An 18,900-nucleotide genomic window follows, 5' to 3' on the forward strand; every position below is an offset into this window, starting at 1 on the left:
CTCTGACTTCCTGGGCTGTGGGAGAAGCGGAAGAGGATGTTACCTTTTCTCATGTGGTGTGCATGGAGTTCTTGTGAACGGGAGGCTGTGTGATGCTGCGGGCGCCACCCTAGCTGGGAGTTGCGGTCTAGTCCCTGTTTAGTTACTAGTCGAGGCTTTAGCCAAATGACTTGAGTGTTCTGGGCCTCTCTTTTCTTCTTACAAAATGAAAGATTTCTTCAGAGTTTGCAGACCCTGTTATAAATGAGTGACCTGGATAAGGAGGAAGAAAAACAAAGTAAATGAGGATCAGTGCCCCCTGAAGCGTGGCCTCGGCGTGGGGGGCATGGGAGGGACAGGGGCAAACTGAAGAATGTATCTCCATCGAAAGAGTGAGCTGCTGCTTGTCTGGAAGTGTGGATTTTTATGTGGAACGTCCCAAACGTTAAATGTAGATTGAAACACATACTGCCTAGGACAAATAGAACGCGGTTTGGACAAAGTCTGCCTTCGGGCCCCCAGTTTGCAGCCTGTGGCCTGTGGCCTCCAGCTGACTGAACGTTCGTGATTGTGTATGTGATCAGCCACGGTGCGGAACAAAGGACAACTCCCTCTTCAGAAAGCGCTCTGTTTGTCAATGCGAGTACCGTTTGTGAAATGTCAGCTAAGATCGTTTGTGACACTTTTGTATTTTTGTCTTCCTAAAGTTGTTAAATGAATACACACTATCATTGGATAACCGCCACTCTACGAGAACATTGAACTCTACGAGATCAGTGTCATTCCTCTTTCCATTGTGCACAGGAGACAGGGCAGGCCCGAGACATTCAGCGAGTTGCCTGAAGGTCCCTTGGTTAGTTAGTGACAGATCAGGGCTTGTACCCAGGCCCTTGGGCTCCAAAGCTCACGTTTCCTAATGTTGTGCCATATTCCACATGTGTGTCACCTGTCCCCCCGAGTAATGTGCTTTTTTCTGTCTTCACACTTCTGGCTCCTTTCCACCCTTCACATGACCGTTTGCCCGTCTCCTCCTCTGGAGCCCCGCGCTAACCACTCTACTCCAAGCAGTTCCCCTGCTGCTGGCGAGCTCAGCTCTTGTTTTTGTTCTTCATGGCACTTGCCACGTTTTGTAACGATTCTGATTGTTTTCTCTGCAGTTTTGGTCAGTCTCCCCCACGAGCACATATGTGCCGTGAGGGCGAGACATGTGTCTAAATTTGCTGTTTTAGTCTTTTGCCAGGGAAGGGCTGGCTCACAGCGGGTGCTCAGCACATTTGTTAAGTGTGTTCATGTGTGTGTGTGTGTGCACGTGTGTGGTGGAGTTGTTGGCAGAGTTCTTCATATTCATAAGCTATGGATCACTTGAACGCCTGGGGGAGGAGAGGGGCGTCTTACTATAATTTGGTACATTAGCTTTTCTCACCCCTCCCACCTGCTTTTCACTCCCTGCTTTTCCTAAGTTTCTGTTTCCTGTAGACCTGAATGATGCCGTCATTCTTCCCAGGTACCCAAACATGGGAACATGCCCCTGACGACGGAAGTTCTCAAAAACCTAACAGTTCCCCCAGCCCTTGAGAAGAAGCCGCAGGTGGCCTACAAGACAGAGATCATTGGAGGGGTGGTGGTACATACACCCATCAACCAGGTGCTGGGGCCTGGGGCTGCCAGAGGGTGTGGGGGCATGTAGTGGCTGTGGTGTGGCAGTGATGTGCACAGAGGACCGTGCTGAGGAAAGGGGGATGGGAGAAGTGGAGCCAGGGCAGATGGGGTGGGCAAGAAACGACAGGGCCAGGGTGGAGGTAGGTAATGGCAGCGTAGACGCTGAGGCCACTGCATCATGAAACCATGTGGCCAGTATGGTTTGAGATGATCACGTGTGAACCCTGTGAGGGGTGGGGCTACGGAAGGCACGTGAGATTTCTTGCTCCTCTGGTTTGCCTTCTCCATCCTTCCCTCTCTCCTGGGTCTGCCCGAACTCCCTGAGCCTTATTCCATGACAGCCCCCGGTGCGAAGCCTGATGGGAGCAAAGGAAATGTTTATTTTCTTGTTTAGTTCTTTGATTGTCATCATGGGCAGAGAGGCAAAGAGGTGACTTGGCCAGAGGGAGCTGGGTGGGGTGGGGGGAGGTTGCATAAGAATCGAGGGGGCGGTGCTAACCCTGACACTGTTTCCTTGTAGAATGGTGGGGATGGGCAGGAAGGGAGTGAGCCAGGGTCCCACGCCATCCTTCGAAGGTCTCAGAGTTACGTCCCCACGACAGGCTGCCGTGTACCCACTGGCCCTCCCCTCATTAAGAGTGGCTACTGTGTGAAGCAAGGGAACGTGGTGAGTGTCAGCGCTGGGGCTGGAGCTGGTGGGTGTGGGTGTAGCAGTGGGAGAGCAGTCTGCAAGGAGGAGCTGCCGTCCTCCATGCCCCTGCCCAAACCCTGAGAGGCCCGGGACCAAACATTTGCCCCCACAAGTCAGAGGCATTGCCTCAGGTAGGAAGAAGTTTGTGCCCCCACTGAACGCAGGAGCCCCGCTTCCATGGGGCTGTGTCCCTGGGAGCTGGGAACATCCTCTGGAGTGCTGGGACCTCTTCCTAACGTCCTGCTCTGTACTTACTTATTGTTTCAGCGGAAGAGCTGGAAACGTCGCTTCTTTGCACTCGATGACTTTACCATCTCCTACTTCAAGTGTGAGCAGGTTTGTAGCTGCCCTGGGCCCTCCGAGAGGTCATGGAGGGAAGAGGAACACGAGCAACCCGGGGGGGTGGTGTGCAGCGGTATGGGACACACACAGACTCGAAGGGGCCCCTCTCTGTCTTACCTCCATCCATCCTGTGTGCTCACCATCACAGTGATGTCACAGTGGCCCGAACTTTCTCCCTCCTTCCACGAAGTGAGCTGTTCTGTGGTCGGAGCCACTGAACATCTTCCTAGATTTTTTTATCTCTCGATGAATTTGAGGCCTTGCCTTGTTTGCAGCCTGGTTTTTAGCCAGCCGTCTCTGCTGAGAGAGGCATGTCCTGTCAGGCAGCGGGTCTGGGCCATGGCATTACGTGGACAGCCTCGTTTACCTCTTTCCATTTCCTTCCCAGGACCGAGAACCACTGCGCACTATATTTCTCAAGGATGTTCTCAAGACCCATGAGTGTCTGGTCAAATCTGGGTAATTGTCTCTGTTTATTTTTTTCTGATCAAAACCCCCACTCGTCCTCTGATATCTTCGTTTAACCACACTTCTGAGGCTCTGTTTGAGAGTCCTCTTCAGGCGCAAGGGCCTGGACCTGAGGTCTTGTGGCTGACTCACCACATCCTAGCTGGTGTGGATGTGAGGTTACGCCGGGCTGACTTACCCTCCGCCCGTTACTTTACTCTCGCCCCTGGGAGGATGAGCCTATGTGATACTTCTCTGATGGAGAATAAGAAAGAGTGCAGGAGCAGCGTGGTGCCGAAATGTTTCGCAGTGTCCCTGCTGGGTGCTCATTGCACAGGAGGACTAGGGCTCAGCATGGGGCGTGTGCCTTTAGTCACCCACTTGTCAGCACTCTGCCCAGACTGCTGCTCATGCCCGCGCCTCCTCACTGAATCTCTTAGGCCCTTTCCCTCTGCTTTTGACGAGTCCCTGATATCCCCTTCACACAAGGTGATTCACAGCAACTCTGTCCCTCCCACTGGGCAGAAAGAGGAGGTACTCTTAATGTGTTCCTCTTTCCACTAAGGAATGGTTACCTTCCAAGTATCACGGGATATAGGTGATTTATGGACCCGGGGCCGTAGGTAAGGGCTCTCCCGTCTCCAGTGCCAGATACAGACCTGCTAGATCTGAGCTTTGGAAACCTTAGGGCATCTGGACATCTAGAAACCCGCCCTTTGGCCCTGAATCTGCAGTCCGGAGGGACTGTGCAATGGTCTCGTCCCATGCCCTGGGCCTGCAGGGCCAGCATCCTCCGGGAAGCGGTTAGCAGCAGGCAGACTGCTCTCAGCTGAAGCCACGGGAGGGCCTTGCGTGAAAACGCGGTGCTGCGTGGCCCAGGGAGGAGGGGCTGAAGCCGTGCGCCGAGTGGCAAATGGCAGTTGCAGAGCACAGTGACAGTGTGTAGTCCGTGAAAGTAGCGAGAGACGGAGGTTCCCGAGGTGCGGCGGAGGAAAGATTGAGTGTGACCAGGTCCCCGGGGATGGCTCCTGACCCGCGAGAGCCTGTGCTGGTGGGACACACGACCTTGTGGGCACGTTGGGGCGTCCTCCCTAGGAGTGTTTCATACTTCGCTGAAATGTCTGTCAGTGTCAGACTGAACTCGGAGTATAAGAGTTAAGGGGGTTGAAGGTCATCAGGGAAGGGGGTCCCCTGACCCCTTCTGCAGGTTCCAGGCCTATGAGATGGTGTGTCCTCTCACCCCAGTCAAGGGGCTTTCGGGCTTCTGGGTCGTCAGTCAACATGTCTAGACTTGAATGGAAGGGCAGCATGGAGCCTGAGAAGTAGACCTGCAAAGGGTAGGGGGTTCCTCCCTGCGTTTCTTTTGTCTCCTCAGTGTTCGATTGCGTGGCTCCATGCTGTGTGCATGAATTCAGTTTAAAAGGTTAAACCGTCTTAGCTAGAGATGGCTCCGGAGCCATCTCTTCTCAGAAATTAAGAAGGCAGTGATAATAGTGAATTATGTTGCAGTTGGTCTCTAGGTGACACGCCTTATGCCCGATGCCCTATATGCCTTCAGACCGACCTGGTGGTGACTGGACAGAAAAAGGAGTTCTTCTCTCTCTCCTTTACAGTTAGGGTACAAAGGCTCAGAAAGTTTTAAAAATGTTCCTAAAATACCTTTTCTCGAAGTGGAGTCAGAATCTGACCCCAGGTCTGGCCGACCCCTGCCTTGCTATCCCCTTTCATGTGGGTCGTTAGTCCCTGCTCCTGCCCCTGGCACCACCATGTCACTGGCTGGGCACCTACCATTTCTTTTCAGGTCTTCATGCAGGAAGCCGACTCCGCCTGTGATCAGTCCTTTCTGGGGTTTATTCTAACTCTTGGCCTGCAGCACACGGTCTAACACCACATTATTTAGTTTAGCTTTAAAAAAATTTTTTTTTATTGAGAATGCATTAGATCTTTCACTCCTTAGATATCCCCCACTGGGACACATTTAATGCTGTAAATCATTTCACCCGATTGGAGGTTTGCCACTGAGTATCAGCTACTTCTCGCCGCCTTTGCAGAAGTCAGGACCCCTCTTCCCAAACTCGCGCACAGTTTGAAGCCTCTTGGAGTCATCTACTCTTTCCTTCCTCTTCTCCTCTTGAGTGTCCAGTCCCCTCAGGCCAGCATCATGAGGCACAGAGCAGGAACTTGATGAAGCTGGCGGGTTGCTGCTTGGGTGGAGGAAGGGTTTGGATATGAGAGATTTGGCCCCCTTACGAGAGGTAGGCGGTAGTGGAGTGATTAAAGCATAGGTTCTGGAGTCAGACTTGGGTTCAAGTGCTGACTCCGCCATTTACTAACTCTGGTACCATGGACAAGTCACGCGACCTCTCTGAACCTGGGTTTCCTTGAAGAACAGATTGGTGGTCGCTAGAGGTGGGGAGTGGGGGTGGGTGAAATGGGTAAAGGGGGCCAAAAGGTGCAAACATCCAGTTATGAAATGAATACGTCCTGGGGATGTAATGTACAGTGTGGAGAAAATAGCATTGTGTATTTGAAAGTTGCTAAGAAAGTAGATCTTAAAAGTTTGCGTCACAAGAAAAAAAATTTGTAACTATGCGTGGTGATGGACGTTAACTAGACTTATGTGCTGATCGTTTTGCAATACATGCAAATATCAAATCATTACATTGTACATTCGTCTCTATATCTATAGATAGATATATCTATACATAAACCTATCTCTATAGATATATGTAATAAAATTTTCATCTACTTGATTCTTAAAAAAGCGCTCAAATCAGTACCTTGCACAAAGCACTTCATACATTCCTAGCCATGAAAAACCCCCACAAAAACAAATGAACCACACAACTGTAGGTGGTGTGGGGTGTGACAGATATTAGCAGAAGGCTTGCAGGGGTGTCCAACCTCTTGGCGTCCCTGGGCCTCACTGGAAGAGCAAGAGTTGTTTTGAGCCCCACATTAAATACATTGTAACACCTAATCACAAAAGTAAATCTCACAATGTTTTAAGTCAATTTACGATGTTGTGTTGGGCCACATTCACAGGCATCCTGGGCTGCAGGTTGGATACCTCTGTTAGAGGGAACGAACTTTAGATCTGTTAGAGCTGGTGGGGACGGCGACGTGTGTGTGTGAGGAGTTCCATGGGGACGTGGAAACCTCCTGAGGCCCTCTAAGGAGTGAAACTAGAGGAAAGGCCTGTGATGTTTCTCAGGCAGGGGCTGAGGGAGCCATGGCCCAGGAGCCCCCTTTTATGGTGAAGGGTATTGGTGCCTTGACTTAGGACAGATCGAGGCCCCGGTGCGTGCGCCAGCCTGCCTGCTGACTTTCTTTTTCTCTGTCTAGTGATCTCCTGATGAGGGACAACCTGTTTGAAATCATTACCAGCTCCAGGACCTTCTACATACAGGTAACAAGCTCACTCCAAGGAGACTTTGATCTTCCGTTTCTGTGAATGGTGTACTCACAGGCCTTGTCCTTTCCTGTGCTTTCTCTTTTATTTTGTTTGAAGTTTCTAGTTGGTAAATTTAGCCCCTGAAAGTCAGTCTGAGTCCCATTTTATTCTAAACAGGATGTTTGCCAGAAGCTTCCCAACCATAAAATAATAAGGGCAGGTTGAGCCACTGTGCTGGGGAACGCAAGCGTGGACCAGCTGCTCTCAGCTGCTGGGCGCCAACTAAGCAGAGAAAAGGAGAACTGGTCAGTGGTTTCACTTCTCCTTCGGAGGGTATTTATAAGCTCCGCCCGTGTGTGGTCATCGCTGCGTGCGGAAGGACAAAAGCGCAGAGGCCCCTGTGCAGGCAGCAGGTGCAGAGCCCAGCTGCGCAGAGAAAGCCATTGTTTGGACTCTGACTGTTCAGCTCTCAGAAGCTTCTCTCCTCCGCCCACAGCTTTGGAGTTCTCCCAACTCCTTCTAAAATCAGAGGCGCTAGGAAGGCACATTTCCAAGCAGGGCCTAGACTTTCAGGGCCAAGTCCCCACCCAGCCCGCCCAGCAGTCCACAGAGCGTGCCTCGATTCGTGCAGCATCGTGATAACGCTGCATTTCTAGCAAAAGACGTCACCTCGTGTGTTGGTTTAAATGGGGGACTCCTCAGTCAAAGCTTTTCAGGGTTCCCAGTGCCCTTTCCTCTTTGTTTTAGCTGTGCTCTCCCTTCCACAGGGGTCACCTCACCCCTGTTTGTTGGGGAGCAGCCCTGTTCGGCCCCTCTCTGAGCTGACCCCCTGCCAGAGCCCAGCAGACACGCTGGCAGCCTTAGCCATCTGTGGGATCCATTCATTCAGACGAGCACTTGTTCCGGAGAGAGGACGCGGGAAGCTGCAGAAGGTGTTGCTGGGGGTGTGAGAGGGTCTCCGGTGCTGGTCAGGGGTAAAGTTGAAATTGTAGGTGCAACAAAAGCATTTCCAGGTCTGGCACTAGCTGATATTTGTAGAGTATCTTTAGAACGCCAGGCATTTTGCCTCATGCTGGGGACACTGCGTCACACAGAACGGATCCTAAGCCGGAGAGAGAGATAAAGTCAAGTACTCAGGCAGTTAAAACAGTGTGATGGGGCGGTGGAGGGGGTGTTGGGTGGGTGGACCCGGGAGTTTGTAGGGCAGTGAAGCTATTCCGTGTGGTACTGCAGTAGTAGATGCATGGAATAGAACTTGACGGCACAAAGTGTAAACCTTAACATATGCAAATTTTAAAAAGCATTTAGGGAGCCAGGTGATCCCAGCATGGCATGCAGAATATGACAAAAGAAGCTAAATGTATTGCCGGCATGAAACCGCCACCCTAATGGGGATAGGGGAGTAAACAAGGACAGAAACAGAGTGATGAGCGCTACCTTTAGACTGAGTAGTAGTTGCCATGGGAACTCGTAAGAAGGGCACCGCACCCAATTCCAGGGAGTGGGGAGGTTTCGTGAGGGAAGACGTGTCTAAGCCGAGTCAGCTGGGGGGAGAATGGCTCAGGCAGAGAGAACAGCATGTGTAAAAAAAAAAGCCTGGAGGTACACAGAGCACAGGGCATCCTGGAGGCTGGAAAGCACACACACAGGGCCCTGGCCTTGGCCATTATTAAAGAGCCTCTCTGTTATGCTGAGGGGTAAGGCCCCTCGAAGTTGAACTAGGGGAGTGACCCAGTCAGATCTACCTTCTAACAATATCACCTGGGCAAGGGATGTCATTTTTAGAGCCTTGTTTTCCTCACCTGTAGAGTAGAGACGATAGCCTTTAACCCCAACCCCAGTCACGGTGTGCTGGCCGTGAGCTGCCTGGCCGGGTACACTGGGGAGGACGGATGAGAAAAGGGGAAAGATAGGAGTTAGGCCAGATTGAAGACTGTTGGCGTAATTTAGGTGAGGAATAAAAGGAAACCCAAACTAGGGTGGGGGGACAAAAGTGGAAAATGTAAAAGTTATTAAGGAGTCCGTTCTAGGACTTGGTTGCTGGTGGGATGTGGGGTGCAGGGAGAAAGGAGAGGCGAGGCTGGCTGATGGCAGCGATCATAGGAGCCTGGGAGGAGGGACTGGCAAACGCAGAAGTCTGGCAGAGATGGTTCTGAGTTTACCATGCCCCTGGGACATCCGAGGGGACATGGTATGACGACCCCTAGACAGACAGCGCCTGACACGTGGGTGTTACTAAATAAGTGACCGATTATGCTGGGTAGCAGTTAAGACAGAGCTTAGGGGAACATGAACCCCAACAACAACAAAAACGTTCAGAGGTTTTGCTTCATCTGCCTGAGCGTGAGCACGCTTACCACAAGCTTCTCCTCACTTCTAGCCTCCTTTGCCTTCTGCTCCCACGTTTCTGGGAGGAAAGAACACCAGCATCACCCTGCATAAGTGAATGAGCAAATGGACAACTCTGTTTACCAGTCCTAACTCAAAGAGGAATAGGAGGTTACAGAAGAGATTAAAAGTCACTAAACATATGTATTCATTTGTTTGAAAATAATAACTATAAACTCATTTGTGTTAAGACAAGTAACATTTTATGAAAAAGAACTGTATTTCTAAAACAAAAAAAGCAACAAGAGTAGCATTGTTTTTTTGGTTTTTTGCAAATCTCTTTAATTTTAATGGCTGGCTTAATAGAAGACAGCAGGATTCTCATATCTGCCTCTGCATTCTATCTGGGGCCATATGTTGTTTTGATGGAAGAATATGAAGACAATCTGGCCCCACATGGAGATATGTATGGGGGGGAAGGGAATATTTTAATAGCTTTTTCAGATAATTGTGGATATTTCTTCTTTGATCCTACACCAAAACTTGGCAAATGGTAGTTTCTTCATATTTAGATGCAATGTGAAATTAGAAGCCAATAATAATAAAGGCTCATGCTTTTCATTAAAATGCACTGGCCAGGTTTGCACTTTGAATGCACCCTTTACCAGTGCATGATTCTGTACCTGCGTGCGTAAGTCGTTTGGGAAATCATGGTCTCACCGACATGCGCAGATTTTCCAAATGTCGACCCATTTTATTACATCATATTTTTAAAAATCACATTTGTTAATATCGCCACCAGTATCACCAAGAAAGTCTTTCAGTGTAGAACCATCAAGCTCACGGAGGTGAATACACGCCACCTGAAATTCTCATTTTTGCTTTGAAATCTCAAAATTCATCATTTGCAAGAAAATACTTTCATGATCTTCCTGCCAGATAGGCTCATTTCATTCAGTTTTGGGAAAGGGTTTGCCATGTACCTAAAGCTGAAGAAGTTTGGCAGTTTGTCAGTCATTTGTCCCGAGTGAAAAGCATGCTCCGTGTAGAAAGTGAAGGAAGACAACGGCTACTCGCACAGTCTGGTGCCCGCAGTTTCATCACCATGCCAGAGCGGCATTCTGATCTGCTTCCTAAGGTTTTATGCTCAGTGAGTCTGCTTCAAAGAACCGTTCATGCTTGGTGTCTAGGTAAGCTAGACCATAGAGCTGGGGGAGCTATGCAGAGAAAAGAAGCTCTGTGGGCAGAAGAGAGAGACTTGGGCAACAGAATGGGCCTGGATTCTAGCTACTTAGGTGTTGTTACCTTCTCTGTCACATTTACCTTATAGGGCCCCTGTGTGTGTAATTTGTACCCTGTGATCTCTCACACTGTAACATTTCCTTTGTGTTAATAAACAGCTACCGTGTATGGGCACTTTGCTATCCTAGACACAATGCTAATCCATTTACAGGCAGCACATGACGTAATTCTCAGCAGTTTCTGCGGTCATCTGTGCTTTACAGATGAGGAAATGGAGTGTCGGAAGGTAAATTGTTTGAGATCATAAACCCGGTGAGTTATGGGAGGGATTCGAGGCACCAGATGCTGGGACAAGACCTGCTCATTTGTGTTGTTTACAAGCAGCCTGGTGCAGAACCCAAGATGTAGAGGGTAGTCTGACTCAGAGTCGGGAAGACCAGCTTGGGGTAACTGGGAGTCCTGGCAGATGGTCCATGGTGACAGAGATGCAGGAACTGGCAGTCGTCAGGCACCTAAGCTTTTGAGGTCAGCAAGCTCCTCCTCAGGTACAGTTCTCACTTCTGAGCAAGGGTTCAAAATGAGATTTTTGTCTTTGGAATACAAGGCAAGCGTCTTTGGAATACAAGGCAAGTGAGGCTCACCATTTCCTTATTTCCCAATCATGGAAGGTCAAGGGTATTAGGCAGCTTATCAAGAGGAGGATTAGTTACTAGAAATGAGAAAGGTAGTGCAGGCTGGTTTTGGTGACTTGGCATAAGCCCGGATGTCAACACTGTGTCGGGACAGGAGCGGTGCTAAGAAGGCTCACACGTGGAGAGCCGAGTGCTGAGCTAGACCGTTTGGATACTTACTGTTTTATTTTAGACTAGGAGATGCATGACACCACTCAGAGCGAGGTTGTGTGTGTAACCTCAGCAGTCATGTGGCAGAGCTGTGTCTAAAGAAGGTCTGTTCTTGGGAAGAGGGCAGGGGTTGGGAAGGGAATGAAAAAGTAGGTATTGGAAACCTTTTACTGATGGCCTCTAGGATTCCTTGCTTCAGACCATTGTATCTGTTACAATGCTGGGCTCACAGTAGATATTCATGAAGAGCTCACTGGCCTGCAATTAAAAAAACAAAGCAGACTTCAGTGACTCGTTTTCATGCCCTTTGTTCCCTTCACCTCCAAAACTGCCCTTAAGGACAGAAACCCTCCTATGTCTTTTGAACCAGGCACCAGAAACAAATGCACATGTTTAAGCACCAGGACAAGATAGATGAAGGCGTGAACGTGGCATGCCTTTTCAGTTCTCTGCTCTAAGCCTTTTACAGTGTCGGTGATTCACCACAGGGTGGGTGGACTTCGGCTCTGTTTCTTTACTCTGGTTCATGAAGCTACCTTGGGGTATGGTTTTAAGGTATTTTTCAATTCTTGATGAAGGCTACACCCAGGCTCTTCATAAAAGATAGATAGATATACACGGGCACCATAGTCTTTTGCATGCAGTCTTTGAGGTTTCACTGAATGTTTGTTGCCAATGGATCTCGTTCTTAAAATCACTGATGGAGATTGTAATTGTGATCGTGATGAAGTAACAATCTGTTTCTTCTCATGTGGGATCAGTTACAGTACCCCTTTTCTGTTTGAATGATATTATTGAGTAACTTTTATTAAACATTAAAATAGTGTTTCCTGATGTTTATTATTGTTAAATTAACGTGGTTGGGTTAACTACCTAGATTATCTGACAGAAAAATGTCCTTACATGGAATTAGAAAATTAGGGAGGAAATGTAATCAGCAAACAATTTCCATCTCTGTTAATTACTAAATGTTTTAAAAAGGAGATTTAAATCTTGTGCCTATCAGTTAGCAAAGAATTTAAAAAACTGTAGTATGTTGTTCTAGCAAGACTGCATGTAAAAAAAAGAATGTATTGTTGGTAAATGAAATTTTCATTTATTGTTGGCCAAATGTAAGATCCGGAAAGGAATGCACGCTCTCAAATCTGGTGTCTCCCTGGGAGTTGAAGACTCTTAAGTATGAAGACACGTTATGCACAAAGGTGCGAACGCAGCATTGTGTATAATTAGAAGGGAGCTGGAGACCATCTAAACATGCTTTAGAGGATTTTTGTGCTTGAGTCCCCAGATGTTAAATCAGGGGATGCCTGGGTTTCTGTGATTCAGTGATCTCCTTGCTAAGTGGAGGCTGGTGTATGTTGAGAGTTTGTTGGTGAGGTCTCAAAGGACAATTAGGTAGTGGCCTTTGGCTCATGGTTATAACATTTGACTCGGGGGCAGCATTTTGCTAGGGTAATGGAAGGAGTAGAATTAGCTTAACAGCACTAGAAACTGATTATTGGGTTGTCATCGTGGGGATCCCTTATGTGGTGTGGGAGACCTCTGTCTCTCCCTCAGTCTTGTAACATTGTCCCCTGTCAAATCGCATCTGCTTCCCTAGAAGGAAAATCTCTAAAAAATGCTTTCCAGTTACCTCCATCTCATTCGAATTCGAAATAACCCTTCTTTCTTCCCCAAATGTGTTGTCTTATTAGATCCTGATAATGTGATCATTTAGGTAAGAATTACCTGCACATTGAGGGGAAAAACGTCTCAGGGAGAGGGCACTGAACATATTTATAATGTTGGAATTTAAGGCTTCATATGGATCCCTCATATGTAGTAATAATAATAATATAACTAATACTTATAAAGCCCTTTCTGTGTATTAGACACTGTTCAAACTGCTTTACCTGCAAAAAGTTGACTTAATTCTCCCAACAGTTCTACTTGTGGACAGGCTGGCTCTGATATTAGTAAAACAGATTCTAGAAGAACGGTGGGGATCTTGCCCTGGTTATTTTTTCAGACTAAGGGTGGATTTGTCTTTTCCCTGAGGAACCGCCGGCTTGTCAGATAACTGGAAAAAGTCCGGAAGAGCGAGGGTGCGGGCACATTTGCAGCTCTGGGTGTGAGAGAGGTGTACCCCTTGGGCACTTGTCACACACTTTTGACCCAGTGTGCAGGGCGTGAAACCGTTTCCCTTGTGAGTTTCTCCTGCACACATCTAACCAAGGGAGATTCGTTTGGGGTGACAGAAAGGGACAGGGATGCCAGTTTTTGAAAAACTGGTCATGTATTATCTTGATACAATGCACAGAGAAAGAATCATTTGGGGGATGGGGAAAGTGAGGGGCATATGTGCAGAATTTTGCAGTCTGCGGTGTGGCGTTTGCACATATGTGTGCACAGGCATGCAGATGCATGCTTGTGAACTTGGGTGGAACTATTTGGGAAGGACACAAGGGAACAGAGAGAGGTTAATAAGTACGAATTTCTGGAGGTCAAGGATTCAGTCTTGGTCCTATCTCTGTGCCCAGCACCTCAGTAAACATGTGCTGGTTTGCCTGAGCTCAGCCTCTCTAAGGCTGGAAAGCATCGGTAACTCCCAGGACTCCACCTGTGGTGGCTTTTCTTCCTTTCTTCTCAGAGCCGCTGCTGCCCCCTTCTGGGCTTGGTAGGTATTTCTGGGGGAAATACTTTTTAACGGCGGGCAGAGTCCTGCCTGTTGTTAAGCTTAGTGCTCCAAGTCTCACAACTGTGAGGCCTGGGTGGAGAGTCAGACAGACCCAGCGAGCTTGTGCTTTGAGAGATGACCTGCTGGGAGATAATACACATCTGGGAGACTTTGTAGAGGATTTGGCTTTAATGGGACTGGAGTGGAAAATAGGATTATTCTGTTCAGATATCTGTAGTAGAAAGACAACTGCATTGGGATGCAGGAGAACTGGAATGTAGATCAGCCATAGGGCCTCATTTTCATTTTCTAGAAAACTGGACCAGGCCAGTTGTGTTCCAGAGGGAGTGAGAGACCTCAGCAGGGCATGGGCCTCCCAGCTCTGTTCTCCCTCATGACCTCCCTCAAGACACACTGCAGAGCAGGCTCTACTTCGGGCTGTTTTATTTATGAAGTGTCAGATATTATTTTTGCAGGGGAAAAAAATGTCCTCAAAAGTCTGAAGCCACTGGACTAGATGATCTCTGAGATTCTTCCAGCTCTAATGATGTGATTTTATGAATTCAGAATTGAGTCAGAGACTTGAAAGCTGAAATCATAGTGCCCGAAACGTCTGTGTAAGTGCTGTGGGTGTTTTGCAGGCGGACAGTCCGGAAGACATGCACAGCTGGATTAAGGAGATCAGGGCGGCCGTCCAGGCCCTCAAGTGCCACCCCAGAGTAAGTCACTTCCTTTCTGTTGCATAGTCACTGTCAACTTAGCGATGATTGTCCCGGAGCCTGCTGGCTTTATTTGGTGACGCAGGCAGGCAGCCTGGTCCCAGCTAAAACCCAGGCTGTCTTGTTTTTCTCTTTCGACTGACCTGGGCACACATTTTTATTTTTTATTTTTGGTTGTCAGGAGGTGAGGCAGGGCTGGGTAGAGAAACAGAGTTTCTGCTGTGTCGTACACGTGCACCTCCCTGTCAGGCAGACCTTGACGAGTCTGGCGTGAATCCCATTGGACCTATTAAATTTCTGTAGACCAGTGTCTCCGAACCTGTGAGGTGGTGAACCTGGGTACCCTTCCAGGGGCCTTGGGATAAACATTGTCAGGAAAGTCCTTACTTTCCTTTATTTGTCTTCCTTTTTATTTTTGCAGGAACTATCCTTTTCTAGATCCATTTCTTTGACTCGCCCTGGAAGCTCCAGCCTCTCAGGTGGGCCCAACTCTGTCTTCTGCAGAGGGCGGCCACCCGTGGAAGAGAAAAAAGCCCTCTGCAAAGCCCCCTCTGTGGCCTCCTCCTGGCAACCCTGGACGCCTGTCCCCCAGGCCGGAGAAAAGCTCCATCCAGCTGAAGAGACTCCTGAGGACTCTTTGTTTACGCCTCGACTTGGGGAGAGCAATACATCTGGGGTATTGCCCAGCTCCCGGATAAGGCACCGATCGGAACCCCAGCACCCCAAGGAGAAACCATTTATGTTCAACCTCGATGATGAGAACATACGGACTTCTGATGTGTGATGAGGCATAGTGCGCTGGGCGGGAGGGGTGGGGAGGACTCAAGAGAAGGAGGCCATGACTCAGTTTCCCAATCTGTTGGAGGACAGTCAGAAGTCTTTGTGCTGCTCATATTCCTGTGGATGCTCTGTGGGAGGACCCCTTCCAGTTGGCTTTTGTAAAAAAAAAAATCAGTGCAGTGTATTTAATTTGGGAAAATCACTAGGTGAGACCTGTAGGCATGCTCAGTGCAGAGCAGGCGGCCTCCTCTTCGACTTGCAAGGGTGTCCTAATGAGAGGAGGTTGGACTTCCAGTCTCATCCCTAACCACGTTTTACTTGCTTGTCCGTGTTTTACTTCCTTCCCTTTGTTGTCAGGACAGGCACAAAATCTTAGGCCAGTCATCTGGTTTTATCCTATTCCTGTTTATTGGCCGAAGTTTGACTGTGAAGTAGAAGGGTGGCAACTCACCCACCTGAAAGGAGGGAGGAGTGGTGGATGATCCAGGCTCCACCTGACCGGGATTCATTTTGACGGGAGGTGTTAAAATCTGGGGGCTGGCAGGTGACCCTCAGAATGTCTACCAGGGCAGATCCCCGCAGGACCCCCATAGGGGAAGAAATGGAGACCTCTTGTAAGGAACGGGGAATGATTCACTTAATGCAGCAGCCAATTTTGAGAATTTCTCTGTTCTTGTTTAGATGTTCTTTGACCCCAGATACTGTCAGTGTGAGGGACAGACCTGCCCACCTGGTTTCAGTGTCCAGCCCCAAGGATGGGTTTATCAGTGTTAAATGTAACGGCGATTGAGGACAGAACAGACATTTCTCTTGCTAAGGTGTTATGTTGGGATGTGTGGAAGGTTGATGTGTATATGATAATTCACTTGTGTGATAGATCAGGTCTCTGTTTAGAGTTTTAGATTTGCCTTGAAATAGGTGCCAGGAAGAGAGAGATTAGAGTCCACCGAGCTAAGGTTTTTGGATCCATGTTTTCCAGACAGAAGGAAAGGTCTGTTTCAGCAAAGACACACTGTCTTGAATCCTCACCTCACAGCTCTTTGTTTGATGGGCCAATATTAGTCTCAGTTTCAGTGCCGTAGTAGCGTATACCCTGGCAGGTTGCTTTCTCTCTATTCTTTGTGTTGCCCTTTGAATGAAGCCTTGTGTATTTGCATGATCTGGCCTTGTAATCTGATGCAGTTCCATGTACTTAAGAGCAGAGAGATGCAAAGATAATCTTGATGGATATTTATATTTTTAATAAAGTAGAAACTGCATAGAAACATTGATTTAGAGGCTGTGCATTGTTGCCTAGAGATTGCCCAGGTGGGACAGCGTAGATTTCATTTCCCACCCAGATTGCAGGGTGTGCCTTCTTTCATTTGAGGAAAGGATGCTATTTCTGGGGTCCCCGGGAGGATTTGTCTCTCCAACTTATATGGTTAACTGCTACCAGGAACTTATCAGGGTCCCCTAAAGGGAGAGAAAACATAACTCGTTTCTGTCTATAACTTTTATCAGCTAGATCCATTCATTGTATCTTTAAATTAAAAAAAAAAATGACTAGCAGAAGAGGCTAAGAGAAGCCTTTTCACCCAAGTAAACCCCTTTCCCTCCTTATGTCCAAATCGAATGCAGAGGCAAAAAGATGTGACCAGAAAACCCTTAGTGACTTGAGGGAAATCCTACGTTTTTTCCCGGAAGTCAGTGTCATGTTGAAAACTGTTCTGGACTGCACTGTGTTGGAGCTACCCTTCACTTACGCTGTTTGGCGTCCTGGTTCTGGTATAAAGAAGGAACTCTGCTACTGAGTCAGTCGCTCTCTCTCCCCTACCCCCTCTCTCTCTTTTCTGCAGACTCTTGTATGCTTTTGTCCTCAGAAATCCTCACTTTGGGAATTATTTATTTGTGAGTAGTCAGGGTTACAACATATTTCAAGTAGCCTGCTTTCAAGAAGTCATTCCAAATTCTTAAAGCTCCTTGTCTCAGGTTTCATATTCCAGTTTTCCTCCAGAAAATTATTGGCTAGATCAAAGAAAGTGCACAGTAAGTGATACTGAATTAACGAAAATAAATTGGGGACTCTTGAGATCTCTAAACATTCCCTATCTCATGAAAAGTTTAAGTTATAAAAGTCTTGGTATTTAAATTATGAAAATCTCCCCATCTCTCTTTTAAAAATTAAACTCTCTGTTAGATTACTACTGGTAAAATAATTGGCCATCAAGTAAGCTAATATGTTTCTTATTCAGTAAGGTCTATTTTGAGAATGTGTTAAATTAAACATAAATCCAGATTGTATTATCGTGATGGAGGGGAAAACAAGGACTCTAGTTGGCAACTACTGGGGAACTTCAAGTTAGAACATTGTCAGTGTCGTTCCAACACTAGAGAAATACAGTTATCTTCAGTTGAAGCCTGAAAGCGTTCTCATTCCCAAACCTTATTTCAGAATTCCTTTTGTGTCCATAGTTCTTACCTTCTGGCCAATTTCACATCACAGCCTTTTAATGCCGTTACACATGTGAGCCAAAGATGCTGTATGTACGACCAAAGCATTTGGTTTTAAATGTATAAAATGGAACCAGATGGAAAAAATAGGGTGAGGATGCACTATAGGTTAGTAGTTAAGTTCGTAGGCTCTGGAATAAATCTGAGTTTGAAAAAAAGGACCTAAGAAAGGTACTGCATTTGCTTTGTGGAATAAAAACCTTCTCTGAGTTGTGCTGTTTTTTCCTAAGACTTTCGGCGGGGACCTGACTCACTATATGTAACAACGTTTCAGGTGGTCTTCCCGACAGCTGAACTACTTACCATCCACTGTTACGGGAAGCTTAAGGGTTTGCTATCTCAAGTCAGCTGGTGGTTGGAAAACATTATCGGGCCTTTTGCATACTGAGACATCATAAACATACATTGAATAGAGTGACCTCAGGTCAAAATGTTGGAATTACACGTGTTTCTGGGCAGAATGCTGGGAGATTCCCATGAGAAACGGTAAATGTAAGGTCCAGCTTTGTAGTTCACCTGAAGCAAAAGTTCTTTTCCTCTTCCTGAGCATAACTGCTCTGACAGAGGCTAAAAGGGCCCAGTAAATAAATAGCAGGTTCAGTAGTCGAGCAGTGGGATTTGAGGTTTGTTTTCACTGTGAACCAGATAAACAGGCATATGTATGTAAAAATATTTTGGAAATGGGGTTTCCCAAGTCAGCTCTGTTTATAAACGTTGAACATGTCAGAAATGGACAGGTTTATTAAACCTTTTTATCAAGGTCACTTTTCGCCTTATTCCCTTCGAACCGTTTGGTCCATTTCCCTACTGCTTAGGATGGTGCGGCATGATTCCGTGTTTTGAACCAGTATGTTTCAGCTGTGAAATGTACTTGCGCTGTAAGCCCTGAGCTGAGTGCATGGAAACTGTTAGGCTTCTCGTTTTATGTGATCTCTGAATTGGTATGCATCAAAAAATAATTTTCTAAAACTGTTTTGTTGCTTGTTTTGTAATAAAACCATGTGAAATGCTGAAATAAGGTGTGTTTTCCTGAGGCTGGCCTTGGGTGGGTGGTGAGTCTTTGTCAGTCTGCCGCTGTTGGTTTCGCGGACTTCACAAAGTGGGTCCCTGCTCGGGGCAGGGCTCGGGACCCCTCGTCGTGGCCTGGGGGTGCATGTGGCCCCAGGGGGAGCCGGGTGGCGGGAAGGTGTGTGGGGGGGTGTGCGGAGAGGTCTGCCAGGCTCTGCCCCTTACAGTCGGAGGCTGGCGGGGGCGGCACCCTGGCCGGGGGAGAGTGTCGCTCATTTAAGAGTGGTTGCGGTGCCGGAGTAAAGTAATTGCAAGAGTGG

At 47.7% G+C, this 18,900-nt stretch overlaps 1 protein-coding gene across 4 annotated transcripts in view; it reads left to right on the forward strand.

The window, feature by feature from the left end:
* The window catches only part of PLEKHA2 (pleckstrin homology domain containing A2), a 70,243-nt gene extending 51,653 nt beyond the window's left edge, over positions 1-18,590 (forward strand). For all 4 annotated transcript variants that reach the window (XM_045197140.2, XM_071220202.1, XM_053916493.2 and 1 more), the window contains 7 exons: positions 1,484-1,624; positions 2,159-2,305; positions 2,597-2,665; positions 3,060-3,130; positions 6,464-6,527; positions 14,222-14,299; positions 14,721-18,590. In XM_045197140.2, coding sequence (XP_045053075.2) covers positions 1,484-1,624; positions 2,159-2,305; positions 2,597-2,665; positions 3,060-3,130; positions 6,464-6,527; positions 14,222-14,299; positions 14,721-15,083 — 933 coding nt within the window. In that variant the 3' untranslated portion in view covers positions 15,084-18,590. The remainder of the gene's footprint in view (positions 1-1,483; positions 1,625-2,158; positions 2,306-2,596; positions 2,666-3,059; positions 3,131-6,463; positions 6,528-14,221; positions 14,300-14,720) is intronic.
* Positions 18,591-18,900: the final 310 nt, after the last annotated feature.

This window comes from Desmodus rotundus, chromosome 13, assembly GCF_022682495.2.
Source record: "Desmodus rotundus isolate HL8 chromosome 13, HLdesRot8A.1, whole genome shotgun sequence".
Taxonomy (NCBI): domain Eukaryota; kingdom Metazoa; phylum Chordata; class Mammalia; order Chiroptera; family Phyllostomidae; genus Desmodus; species Desmodus rotundus.